General features: G+C 35.3%; 1 protein-coding gene across 1 annotated transcript in view; it reads right to left on the bottom strand.

The window, feature by feature from the left end:
• Positions 1–14,211, bottom strand: part of LOC128644718 (integrin beta-5-like) — a gene marked incomplete at its 3' end in the record, with an annotated part of 82,543 nt that extends 68,332 nt beyond the window's left edge. Inside the window, exons 1-2 of the mRNA XM_053697238.1 lie at positions 14,055–14,211; positions 10,927–11,018 (exon numbers count right to left, since the gene is read on the bottom strand). Of these exons, the coding sequence (XP_053553213.1) occupies positions 10,927–11,018; positions 14,055–14,151 (189 nt within the window). The remainder of the gene's footprint in view (positions 1–10,926; positions 11,019–14,054) is intronic.
• Between the last annotated feature and the right edge of the window lie 334 nt (positions 14,212–14,545).

Here is a 14,545-nt window from a genome sequence, read left to right as displayed (position 1 = left end):
GGGTGCTCTGTGGGGAAATTCATCAGCAAAAATGAAAAAAAAGCACTCACTGGTCTTCAGATAACCAATCCAAATAAAATTTATAGTGACGTTTCGGGACAAATAGCCGCACACTGCATCAAATTGGTCTGCATGGCTGTCATTCCAGAAGGAAGCCTCTTCTAAAGATGATGCACAAGAAACCCTGCAAACAGTTTGCTGAAGACAAGCAGACTAAAGGACATGGATTACTCCTTCCCATCTAGATTGTAAGTTCCCACGGAAACAGGGCCCTTAATTCCCCCTGTATTTGTCTGAAAATGTTTGGCTTTTATTGTATTGTTTCACCATTGTACTTTTATCCTTGTACACATGGGAATCGCTGCAGAATCTATTGGCGCTTTATAAATAAAGAATAATAATAATAAAATTACTGGAACCATGTCCTGTGGTCCGATGAGACCAAGATAAACTTATTGGTTTTCAGATGGTGTCAAGCCGTGTGTGGCACGGAACCAGGTGAGGAGTACAAAAAAAGTGTGTCTTGCCTACAGTCAAGCATGGTAGTGGGAGTGTCATGGTCTGGGCCTGCATAAGTAGCTGCGGCACTGGGGAGCTACAGTTCATTGAGGGAACCATGAATGCCAACATGTACCTGTCGACATACTGAAGCAGAGCATGATCCCCTCCCTTCATAGGACTGGGCCGCAGGGCAGTATTCCAACATGATAACAACCCCAAACACACCTCAAAGAAGACCACTGCCTTGCTAAAGAAGCTGAGGGTAAAGGTGATTGGAATGGCCAAGCCTGTCTCCAGACCTAAACCCTATTAACGATATGTGGGGCAATCCCTCAAACGGAAGGTGGGGGAGCGCAAGGTCTCCAACATTCCACCAGCCTCTGTGATGTCGTCATGAGGAGTGAAAGAGGACTCCAGTGGCAACCTGTGATGCTTCTGGTGAACTCATGCCCAAGAGGGTTAAGGCAGTGCTGGAAAAATTATTGTAGTCCACACAAAATATTGACACTTCAGGCCCAATTTTGGACATTTCCACTTAGGGTGTAGTACTCACTTTTGTTGTCAACGGTTTTAGACAATTAATGGATGTGTGTTGAGTTATTTTGAGGGGACAGCAAATATTTCACTGTTATACAGGCTGTACACTCACTACTTTACATTGTAGCAAAGTGTCATTTCTTCAGTGTTGTCACATAAAAAAGATATAACAAATTTACAAATGTGAGTGGTGTACTCACTTTTGTGAGATACTGTTTGTACGTACATACATATGTATCTACTGGCTGATGCTTGTGTCTTCGCTCTGTGTATGTTGTGATTTGTAAAAAAAAAAAAAATAATGAAAAACCTGACCACTCGCAACGACCTCGCTGACATGAACTCTTGAGTTTTTCGTTAATTCTCGTACTCTGACATAGGTATCCTCATAAAGCTGAATCTAAATACCAATTCTCACATCTGTTAACATCTTTGGTTCTTTGAGATATAGGTTTCCTCATAAATCAGCGCCCCCCCTACATTTTGACCCACCTTAAGTGGATTTTCAGGAAATGTTAAAACACATATTACTATATTTTAAAGGAGAATCTAAATACCAATTTCCATGTCTGTAACATTGTCATTTTTTGAGATATAGGTATCCTCATAAATTAGCCACCACTCTTTTGAAACCCCCTTAAGTGGATTTTTGGGAAATGGTAAAACACGTGTATCTTTGTTTTTCAAGGAGAATCTAAATACCAATTTTCACATCTTTTGACCCCCCTTAAAAAGGGCACAGCTGAACCCCTTTTTTTATTTTTGTGATTCGAGAGATCATGCAATTTTAAGCAACTTTCTAATTTACTCCTATTATCAATATTTCTCGTTCTCTTGCTATCTTTATTTGAAAAAGACGACATCTAGCTAAGGAGCCAGACAATTTTGGGTTCAGAACCCTGAACAGCACTTGTTTTATTGGTGGGAAAATGTATCCACCAATCAGCAAGAACAACCCAGGTTGTTCATAAAAAAATGGGACGGCACTACAAACTTAACCTCATAAATCAGCCCCCCCTTTTGACCCTCCTAAAGTCTTAGTAAGACTGGCCTTGTTATGCTTGCCTGCCCTCTGTTTGGGAACACTGTATGTTTTATATGCTTCCAAATAAATGGATGTTTTAAGGTTTTTCACTAACCGAGTAGTGCCTGCACTTTCTTGGCCTTCAGTACTAGGCCATGATACCAAATGTTGAAACACTTGAAAGTGATGCAGCATAGCTGTAAAAAGCAGACTAGGAATATCACCGAACATCTCTACGTAAAAAAGAAAGATATTTTACCTCAAAGTATCAAAACCAAATTGCAAAGGACTTTATGCAGCAAATCAGTATGTCTGTCCTGGGACAGGCAAGGGAATGAGCCTTGTGAACACTCATTATTTCCCTATTCAGTTTAAGGAGTTTACTATATACTATAAAATCTCATGATATCACAGTTAAAGAGTTCCATGACCTCACTGCTGATGGTGATTGGCTGCAGTTCAGTTCTTAATTTGTTTTACCTACAACTGGACAGCAGTTGAGTATAACTTTTTACACAGAACTTACTCTGGTGAGCTGAGGAAATTTTGAGGTAAATATATTTTTTTTACATAGAGATGCTCAGGTGATATGTCCCTTTAAGTGGATTTTGGGGAAATGGTAAAATATGTGTTTCTTTATTTTTCAAGGAGAATCTAAATACCAATTTTCACATCTGTAACATTGTCGGTTTTTGAGATACAGGTATCCTCATAAAAAAGTTCACCCCCCTTTTTCACCCCCTTAGGGACGTAATTACCAAAAATCCTTCCTTAGTAGGTGCCTGCGTCATAAAAACAAAGTAACTTACAAATTTCAAATTCCTAGGTTACACGGTTAGAGCTGGGCATTGATGAGTCAGTCAGGACGTCTTCTTTTATATATATTATATATATATTATATATATATATATATATATATATATATATATATATATATATATATATATATATATATATATATATATATATATATATATATATATATATATATAGATGTACATATGTATGTATGTAGAACCAACAACTTTAATGGTGAAAGAAATAGAAATTAATAAATCTAAATGTACATATTAAATAACACAATTGTGGATGTTAACAAATTTGTGCGAAAATTAATTTTATGCAAACATTTTGTGGATACTGAAAGGGTACAGAATGAAAATAGAACTGAACCAAATAATGTGGATATTGAAAACTGTTTGACTTTTTCTGATATATGTTCTGTTTCTGATTTACAGGAGCTCTTAGCTGAGAATGATGTGAACACTGAAGGATTAGTATCCGAAAGAAATATTTAAGTAAATTTAAGAAAAAGCGCAATTTTTACCCTGTACACTCTAGGTCTAATGTGGTGGAGAATTTTCAGAGGGTTGTAGAGGAAAAATTAAGAGCATTGAACCAAAAACCTAGAAAAACAAAAATGAATTTAACATTTAAAGAAAGAGAAGCTTTAAATAAATTGAATCAGGATTGTGCTATAACAATTAGACCCTCGGACAAGGGGGGGAGTGTTGTTATTTTGGAAAGGGTAAAATATATAAAGGAAGCAAATAGACAATTGCAGGAGTATATATATATATATATATATATATATATATATATATATATATATTATATATATATATATATTATATATATATATATATATATATATATATAGTCCAGATAGAGGACAGCACAATCTTACACCTATTCAACTGCCAAGGTGCACTGCAAGCCAATTCGTAACCTCTCCAAGAACACAGGCACTCACTGGTCTTTGTAAAAGGTAATCCTTTATTTAATCCATTAAAACGATAATAATACCATGACGTTTCGGCACATCATCGTGCCTTTATCAAATGTAACAAAAATATTAAAAGCTTCATATCAAACTTACCCCAAGTCACCACTTAAATACTACTGGAATTCAACACATACCGCCAGTTCACCGTGTGTGAAATCGGCGTCTGACGTCATCAGGGAGCGCTAAACTATGCGCCCTGTGAGATCGTGGAGCCGACGTTGCCATGGCAACATGTAAACTATACACGGTTTCTCGGCAGATGTGTAATAGACCAATAGATATATTTGCATATCGAGTGTGTCGCCGATTATACATATTAACGGAGATCCCCATACTTATTTTTAAAGGGGCAAAATACCGCAAATTTCCAAACTAATGGACAAAGACGATGTCTATATCAGCGCAACACTCCAAGCAAATAGTGCAAAAAACAAAGTGCGTAAAAAACAGTGTATAAAATTTATAGTGTATTAGAAAGGAGCATCTGTATAACATTGTATCCATATCATAATAAGTGAAAAAAGGATCAAGAAAACATTTGATGTTTGGATTGAATAAAGGATTACCTTTTACAAAGACCAGTGAGTGCCTGTGTTCTTGGAGAGGATAGATAGATAGATAGATAGATAGATAGATAGATAGATATTAATTAAACTAAAGGATAATCCCACCCAACAGTTTAAAAAGATCTTAGAAGATATAGCTGTGTATGCAAGATATAATAACATAAATTACTCAAGCAGTACAAGAAATGTTAATACCCCAACAACCTGTTACACCAATATTCCACTACTTCCCTAAAGTTCACAAAGACATCACTAACTACCCAGGGCACCCTATAATAGCTGGGATAAATTCACTAAACGAGCCCCTTTCTGACCTGATTGATAGCTTTCTGCAACCATTAGAAAAAGCTTTACCAAGCTTTATACAGGACACTACTTCCCTACTACTCAAACTGAAGGATGTTAAATGAAGTCCACCTATAGGTTTTTGGTGGTTAATTTGGCCTCTTCAAATACCTTGATTACACATGTCAAGGGGCTACAAGAAATAGAGTACTTCCTTGACCACCAAAGCAATTTTAACCCAGCCACCAAACACTTCTTACTCAATTCAATTGATTATCTATTATCTCACAATTACTTTATGTTTGAGGACAGCTTCTATCTCCAAAGATGTGGAACAGCAATGGAGGCAAAATTTGCTCCCTGCTACACCAATCTCTTTAAGGGATGGTGGGAGCTGCTCCACGTCTTTGGAGATAGAAATCCCTATCAAGACCATATTGTCTTTTTCGCCAGATACATTGATGATCTGATATTTATAATGGATTGCACAGAGGAAAACATTGATGCATTCTGTGTTTATTTAAACAATAATAATTGTGATATCAAATTGGTAGGAGAACAAAATAAAGACAGGATTATTGTTTTGGATATAACTATCAGTGGTAACCCAAATATAGGTGTAATAGAGACTGATCTATATAGGAAAACCACAGCCGGCAACACTATCCTTGACAATAATTAATGCCATCCAAGACACACTGTATGTGGAATTCCCAAAGGGCAATTTATAAGGGCCAAAAGAAACTGCACTAATGAGTAGAATTACATCAAGCAGGCTGATAAGATTACACAATGTCTTAAAGAAAGAGGATATAATAAAAAAAAACCCTAGCTAAAGCCTGCAGGGAAGTGGATTATATACCAAGAGAAAAATGACAAACCAAAATGTATTACCACCTATAGCTTCAAATATAATGGTATATGTACAATTATTGAGGAAAGCCTACCCATTTTACATACAGATCCTATACTTAAAAAAAAAGGTATTCAATGAGGGATGTCAGCTTATCCCAAAGAAGGGTAAAACTATTGGTAATTTTTTATCGCCTTCAGATCTATCCAGAGTAAATCAAAACGGCTGGCTTAAGCGAAGAAAAAGGTTTTTATAAATGTAGGCACAATATATGCAAGACTTGTGATCTTGTGAAAGAAGGGGAATTTTTTTTATATCTACGCAAACTAAATGTAACCATAGGATCAACTTTTACATAAATTGTGCAACAACACATGTCATCTATCTTTTGACATGTAGCAGGTGCTTTAAGCAATATGTAGGCAGAACTAAGAGACTAAGGATTGGCAAGTGTGTTCATTTCCGAATTTGAATGTTAGAACGAATGTTATTACCGAAATTCGAATTACAAATCCGAATGTTGCTACGAACGAATATTCATAAAAATACTATAATCAAATGCTATTAACAGTTTTCGAATGTCACTTTCGAATTCAAATGTTTATAATTAGATTGAATGTCCACATTCAAAATTTCGAATTTAAAATTCTATTTAACAAATACTATTCAGAAGTTCAATAGTTCATGCGGTAGGGAATCTATTAAATTGATACATAATAGATACAAATATATTAATTCGATTGATTCTAATTCGATCGAATATTGCATAATTTGAATATTTAAAGAAAGCATTAGAAATACTGCATAATTCGAATATTACATTTAAATAAAGCATTATAGAAATACTATTACAAATATATAAATTTGAATTCTTTCGAATTCGAATATTGCATAATTTGAATATTACATTTAAAGAAAGCATTAGAAATACTATTACAAATATATAAATTCAAATTTTTCGAAACAAATATTTTCAAATGTAATCGTAAAATTCGAAACTGAACATTCGAAAATCGAATGTTAGAAATTCGAACGTGTTAAAATTTGTTTCATTTTTCGAATGTTGCAAAACATTCGCCCATCCCTATAAGAGACCCCTAAAGGATCGCTTTCTTGAGCATGTTACGATCCATTGAGGATCCTGATTCAGACACTCCAATCGCTAAGCATTTTAAATAATTACATAATTCTGATTTAACACTATTGTATATACATGGCATTGACCACATACCCCGATGGAAAAGGGGAGAGAACCGTGAAAATAAACTTAAAGGGACATGAAACCCACATTTTTTCTTTCATGATTTAGAAAAAGCATACTATTTTAAACAACTTTCTAATTTTCTTCTATGACCTAATTTGTTTAATTCTCTTTATATACTTTGCTGAAAAGCATATCCAGATAGGCTCAGTAGCTGCTGATTGGTTGCTGCACATAGATGCCTCATGTGATTGGCTCACACATGTGCATTGCTATTTCTTTAACAAAGGATATATAAAAAATGAAGCAAATTAGATAATAGAAGTAAATTGGAATGTGTTTTTAAATTGTATTCTCTACTTCAATTATGAAATAATTTTTTTGGGTTTAGTGACCCTTTAAAACAAGAGAGGTATTCTGAGTTTTTACCTTGAACACCTCAATACCCCATGGTTTAAATTTTAGGAAGGACCTTGATCTATGTGTATAGGGATTTAATAGGATATTCACTTTGCTTGCTCCATATTATTAATCTTTATTATAATGAAATATAAAGTAAGAGAAATTACTTATATGAATATGTATAATATGTGAAATGTTTCAGTCTTTCCCTTTACTAATAGTTATTCCATGATCAATTTAGCATAATTTGCAACAACTAAGATGGGAACTAATAAATGTGACTATGTATCTTTAAAATTACAAAGCTGTAGCCTATTTAAGCTGAAGGCAGCTGCAGCTCCTACAGGCAGTGAGCAAGTGCTTGGGAAGCACAAAACATGTCTGCTATATGAGGAGCTCAGCTTTCCCTTCTTGATTTTAAACTGTCATTAATATGCGGTCTATGGCTGCACTCTAATGTGTTTTTTATACATTTGAATTAAAGCCTGGATTTTTTACTATATGTGGCTTGTGCTTGGGACTTTCTTCTGTTATATTACATATTAAATAATTTACAAGGCTTTTAAAAATCTTAACTTTTAGCCTTACCTATCATGCATGCTCCTATTTTGGTGGTTGACTCTCACTGCCTAATCCCACATGTAAGAATTTGCAGGGATGAAAAGTGTTCTCCTTCTATAGAAACCAAACTAGATAGCATTATTTTCCTTCTGTGATGTAGAACAGGCTTTTACAAAGTGCCACTTACAATGGATGAATAAATGCATACAATGAAAAACATAATTAGGAGCAAGTACTCCGCTAAGACACGTCTGTATTATTAAGACCTCTGGGAACGAGGAGCTTGGGCTGGAGGGTCTTAGCTGTGACTGAATTTACCATAATAATTAAAACCTCATGAAAACAGGACTATAATCAGCATGATGTATACTGCTTTACTTGGCCCTTGTGTATAATACAGTATGGTGAAATTCACAAGTGATCTGCAGCCATACAGAGCAATAGTACAATTTAAAGTTCGCTGGGTGGGAACTGCTCCATCCTCAGACACAAGTGAGCTCATCTGTTTCCATGTTGACGTGATATCATGTAAGGGTGTAGAACACACGTAATCGGCAGAATATAAAAACGGTTAGGTAATTGCACTTGGGTGTTATAATGGAAAATATTATTTTATATTACCAGGCCTCTACTGTATTAAAAGCAAGCATTTTGTATTTACATGGTAAATTATAGACATTGTGATCAAACCTTTGAGGAAAATTCCGATAGTAATCTAATAAATCCTGGAAAGCTTTGAAGTTCTAGACATCAGGTGACATTTTAAATTGAAAAAAATTCAATTGCCGGACAAATCTGTTATAAAAGGGAATATTTTGGAGTCCCATGTCTGTTTAGAATTTGAGCAAAGGTGTCTATATAATGTAATGTACATAAAGACATTTCGACGAAACAAATTATAAATTGCACTGCACTTAATTAACCCCTTTCTGACGGTACAAATTTGTGACATTGGAACAGATTTCCTACGTAAACAAATTAGTAAACAATTTAAATCACGCAATCGTACATGCAATCACGTGATTTAGATGATGGGATCGAGTCTGGGGGGGAGTGCCTGTGATGCTAGGCAAGCCCTCCATGCCAATGATCCCAGTTAGGAAGCCGTAGCTGCTTCAGTTCAGCAGAACGGGTAGACGTTCTATGCAGTCCTAACGGCTCTAAATCCCAGCGCAGTTAGGACGGAATGGAACGTCCTAACGGCCTTAAGAGGGTTAAGATGAATGCATACTCATTATTAGGCATTCATTTAGTAAACAAATCCTGAATATGACCATAGGCTGCGGCATTCGGATATTATCAGCACTGTATTTATTTGTGCAATAGTGCAACACAAATATCAATGCAAATACAGATATCTGTGTATTGAACTATTACACAAATAAACACAGTGCCGAAAAAAGCCGAATGCCCCAGCCTGTGGCCATATTCAGCATTTGTTTACTACGCGAATACCAAATAATCAAAACATAGAAGTGTAATTTGGTCTTTTTATGGTTATTAATTTTAGTGTCAATCAACTAGACAGTTGTATATGCGTTTCGTGAAGGTAAAATTATTCAGAAAATTCTTAGAATACAAAAAGACAACTTCTTGCCTTTTCAGTGTTTATTCTTGACAATTGGTTTTTTTTATTTTTTATTTATAAATCTACAAAGTGGTATCTTCTGAAAGTGTAATAAGATATGCGCATTTGGATCCCGACGGATCCATAAAAGAAAGATTGCAATAACAAAACAAAGAGAATTTTGCTCCATCATTTGTTTCAACAAAAAAATAAGCCGCCCCTATAATGAAGAAAGGAACCAATAAAGCTGCGTCAAAAAAAATTATTTCCTTCATTCATGCTGTTAAAACCGCTACTCTATTCTAGGAAAGGCTTTTCTACTGACAGGAAATTATTCAAAAGTTCAAATTTATACTATTCAATAATGATAAGCAGGAATTTTATTGTGAGTTAATTGATTCGTGTGTCAACCAACAAGTATGTAAGTATTACTTTTGTTTCTGGTCATAAAGCCATTAAAGAATAAATAAATACAAAATAATATGTTCCTTTAAAAGGGACACTCAGGTTATATTAAATTTTCATGATTCAGATATAGCATGTAATTTTAAACAACTTTTCAATTTACTTCCATTAAAAAAAATGTGCACAGTTTTTTATATTTACAATTTTTGAGTCACCAGCTCCTACTGAACATGTGCAAGAATTCACAGACTATACGTATATGCATTTGTGATTGGCTGATTGCTATCACATGGTACAAGGGGAGTGGAAATATACATAACTTTGAAATTTGTTATAAAAAAATCTACTACTCATTTGAAGTTCAGACTAAGTGGTATTGCATTGTCTTGTTATCTTGCATGTGTTGATTATGCAAATCTAATATGTTGACTGATCCTTTAAGCAGTTGCTCCACATAGGAAACAAGTAAATGTTGTTAATCTGGCCTTATTGAATGAGCCCAGGAATTTAAAATGAAGTTTAACATGAAAATTGTTTTTTGTCTGTGCACTTGTCTAGTTAACTTACAATGAATTGTACCTATTCAATATTTAGCAAAAAAATAAATAAATCCTGTTTTATACCTTGTATGACTCATTTTCCTTCTTTTTAAAACAGAGCATGACCTTACTGCTTTTGTTAAGGGTATTACATTGAATGTAAACCTTTTCTCAAAACCCTTCCCTGTGTCAGCTAAATAAAAGTAAAGAATATTGACAGAGGGTAGTTCAAAAAAGCAAAGATAATCTGTTGTAATTAAGCTCCAACTTTACAGCTCACATGATTGCAGAAAAAAGGTATTATAGTGAGTGTTTTAACCATACTAAATGGTCCCATTTTCCGGATTTTTAGAGGGTACAAGACTAATGCCTAGTTTCCACTGGGGTTGTAAACAGTGTGTGTGTGTAATTTATATATAATATAATATATATATATATATATATATATATATATATATATATATATATATATATATATATATATATATATAGTGAATGTAAAATGTATATACATTTCGATTCCAAAAAAAAAAACCTCTTGTTAAAACAGTCCAGTTTTCATTCATAAAGTGCAACCTTTTTAAATGACTTTTTACATTACTAATGAATTACATGATTACACAAGCATTTGTGAAAATACCAAATGTTATCATAAATACCAAACGTTAACATCACTGGCTTTTCAGTCTGTAAACATACCTCTTGTGAGCACCAAGCACACTGGGGGTGAATAAGTAGGCACTCTTGGCAGGATTCTAAGGTTATGCTCCGGCTTGTACAAACATTCAGTCCTGTGGGAGAGATTCAGAAGCTGTCAAGGTGTAAGGCAGCCGTGTAATTAGGGATATGAGTTTACTATGTGGCTACTGGTTGCAGAAGTATATGGTATTATCAGGGTATATTCATATGTCCAGTTAATCTAACCTTTGAAGAGTAATTGACTATCAAACTATCCTATACATAACAAAAATTCACCCTGACACAAACATTCCTGGCAGAGACAAAGACTACCCCAGGTTTCTCATTCTCAGCTCTTGATCAGTTCAGGGTAGTTGCAGATGGAAAATACTAATTCATGCCCCAAATCAGGGTAAGATGAAAATAAAGCCAGACAGGTATTTATGCAATAAGAGATCAGTTAATAACAATGTAATAAAAGAGCAGTATTAGTTCTGAAATACTATATCACGCTTCACATAGACAACGGAAGCTGCAGTTAATATCTGTCCTTGTGTTAGTACCGAGGCAGACCTGTCTGTGAAATACATAAACTAATATGTTTAGAACACAACATGAAGCAGGCCCAGCCACAACGGTTACTAGTTACACTACTAGTGGCAAAACTACTTAATGCACAGCACACTCTGCCAGGCTGCACACTTAAAGGGACAGTCAAGTATAAATTAAACTTTCATTATTCAGATAGGACTTTTAATTTTAATTGACTTTCCAATTTACTTTTATCATCAAATTTGCTTTTTTCTCTTGGTATTCTTAGTTTAAACTAAACATAGGTAGGCTCATATGCTAATTTCTAAGCCTTTGAGGGCTGCCTCTTATCACATGCTTTTTAAATCGCTTTTCAACACAAAGAGACAGAAAGTACACGTGGGCTATATAGATAACACTGTGTTCAGGCACAGAAAGTTATTTAAGATCTAGCACAATACAATGCTAAATTTAAGACAATAGATAATAAACAGTCACAGTCATGTGATCAGGGGGCTGGAAGAAGGTTCCTAGATACAAGGTAATCACAAAGGTAAAAAGTACATTAATATAACTGTGTTGGTTATGCAAAACTGGGGAATGAGTAATAAAGGGATTATCTATCTTTTAAAACAATAACAATTCTATGGTTGACTGTCCCTTTAACTGTAGTGTTTATAAAGAAACATTACATACCTAGCTGTGAATAATAAGATCACAAGTTACTGTATAATTATAAGTGCATATAAAGAGATACATTGGCAGGCTTAAGGTCTTTAAAGGAGCAGTTTACTGTAAATTTATTTTCCCCCTTAATGGGTTTACAATGACTTGTTATACCAGCTGCTGAGTATAACAATCCATGGGAAATTGTTCCTTTAGGTTTATTTATTTAGATTTAATTTTATATGAAATAACTGAAATTGAAACCACAACCCAATGAAATCGAATGATTTTCCAGGGAGAGCAAAACTCATTAGCTTATCTCTCTATATTTACACAAATTCCTCATTATCTTTTCTCTCTACACACAGTGAGATCAATACTTAGGGCCCGATTATCTAAAGGTCGCTGCTCAGATAAGATTATCTAAAGACGAGGCCGTTAAAGAAAACTTAGAGGCAAAAATGTATCTTGAGAAATGTATATGTTGCTATGTAGTGTTCTTTATCGGAAACAGAGACTCCTACATTACAATACAGGATCTAAAAAAAATCCAAAAGATTTTGCGCAATTTCTCTTCATGCCAGCGAGGTTTTGATCATCAGCCTCTTAGAGATAACAATGCAAAATTAACATTTTATCTCTATGTTTCACCCACTGGGAGTGTGACTTCTTCTAAATCTTCATATTTACATACCTTTTCTATAACCAGTAGTTAAGTATTGAAATGTTCAGTTTAGGTAGGGATACAAAAGACAAAATAAGCTATTTATAATGCCAAAATAAAGGTAAAAGAAATATTTGTAAACATTTACTACACTCTAGCAGGTAAAATGAATCATTGGGAACACATTAAAAAGAACAGAAAAATACAGTACACTGTCCCTTTAAGATTATGAAACGTCATGGTGAATAACTGAAGATGACATAAGGTGATTGGATGCATTTTAATTGGTAATATATATTGTAACTGTGTGTTGTTACAATTCTGGTTTAATAAGAATATTATGTAGTGTAATTCCCTGGTGTATTAAATAACACTCTATATTATATACCAAAACAAATTTATACTGCTGCACAATCTGCTTTCATTTATCATACTGTTTTACATGTCCCATGAGCTTATTGCACTCCAAGAAGCATCTTAGCTTTAATTGTATTTACTTATTTAGCTTTATGACTTCTATATACAATATTCCTTCAGCTTTTTGCACCACATAGAACACCACTCTCCTGTAACATCACTGCACCAGCAGATTCCCATTTTACTAGTGACTACTGTATTATATAAATATTTTCACCTATGACCCAGATTCATTACTAAATTCCAGTCTTACATGTGACCTTATTGCACCCACAAGACCACTTTTCAGCTGGGAGATCATTGCACTTCATGCCCTCTCCTGTGATTCCTCATTCCACCCTATTACCTATTGAGCTCACTAAACCCCCAAATACCCTAGAATACATTTATTCACATGACTAATAAAAACCTATGTTCTAACTACAATGTCTAGGATCATCATTTCCCCGGACAGCACCCCTAGAATGATCTATCCTTTACCTTCTGAGCACCCCAAACACCCCGCGTACTTCAGCTCACTGCAGAGAACCTTCAGGATTCCCTGCAACCCACGACCTCTTTCACTACAAATCTTCCTAGCAAACCATCCTATCAGTAGTGACATCACTTATCCCACCAACTAGCCCCCTTGTAAAAATCACAGCACAACTCTCCTCCTTGTTCACTCTGACTCACAGTTTACTTTAAAAAGTGCAGTCACACTGGGTTTAGCTTCTCCGGACAACACTTTGTAGTCTGTAACTTAAAAAAAGGCTGCAATAAATAGCAAACTTTTGTCAACCGATTCATTTTACTGCTCCCCGGTTCTATCCCAGATTCCCCTCTGTTTTCATCCCCGCAGCACCTATGAAGTTGTAGACCCCTCTCATACCTGCGAGGCTGTGCACCAGGCAGCAAAGTAGTGTGAGCAGCCCCAGCAGCCTCCCCCTGCTGCTCTTGCCCTGCATGCCTGGAGTCCCGTGGGTCATAGTGCCTCCTGGGATACTGAAAATTCTACTTATAGTCCCGGGGCTCCCCTCTGTCCCAGTGTGCGCACAGTACCAGGGTCCCCATACCGGGGGACCTTAATGCCAGTCCCACATTACAGAAAGCTCCGACAGAGTCACAAAGAGTCCTCCTACTGTGTTCTGGCCAGGCTTGGAACTCCACCCACTGCCCAATCCTAGTCTGTGGGATTAACTCGTTCCTAACTAGACAGCCCTTCCCAAACCTATTGTGTTAACACATTCCTTCCCAGATATTCTCGCCCTTCTATTTATTTCCCTTTTTCTAACATGACCTCATAAAGTCTGCAAAGTTACCATTTCCTATCCTAAAGAGCACCTCCTATGTAATACATTGTGGTTAACTCTTTCCTAAGAA

This window comes from Bombina bombina, unplaced genomic scaffold (assembly GCF_027579735.1).
Source record: "Bombina bombina isolate aBomBom1 unplaced genomic scaffold, aBomBom1.pri scaffold_1176, whole genome shotgun sequence".
In the NCBI taxonomy this organism is placed as follows: domain Eukaryota; kingdom Metazoa; phylum Chordata; class Amphibia; order Anura; family Bombinatoridae; genus Bombina; species Bombina bombina.
The sequence above is the reverse complement of the archived record's forward strand: the minus strand, read 5'-3'. Positions and strand labels throughout refer to the sequence as shown.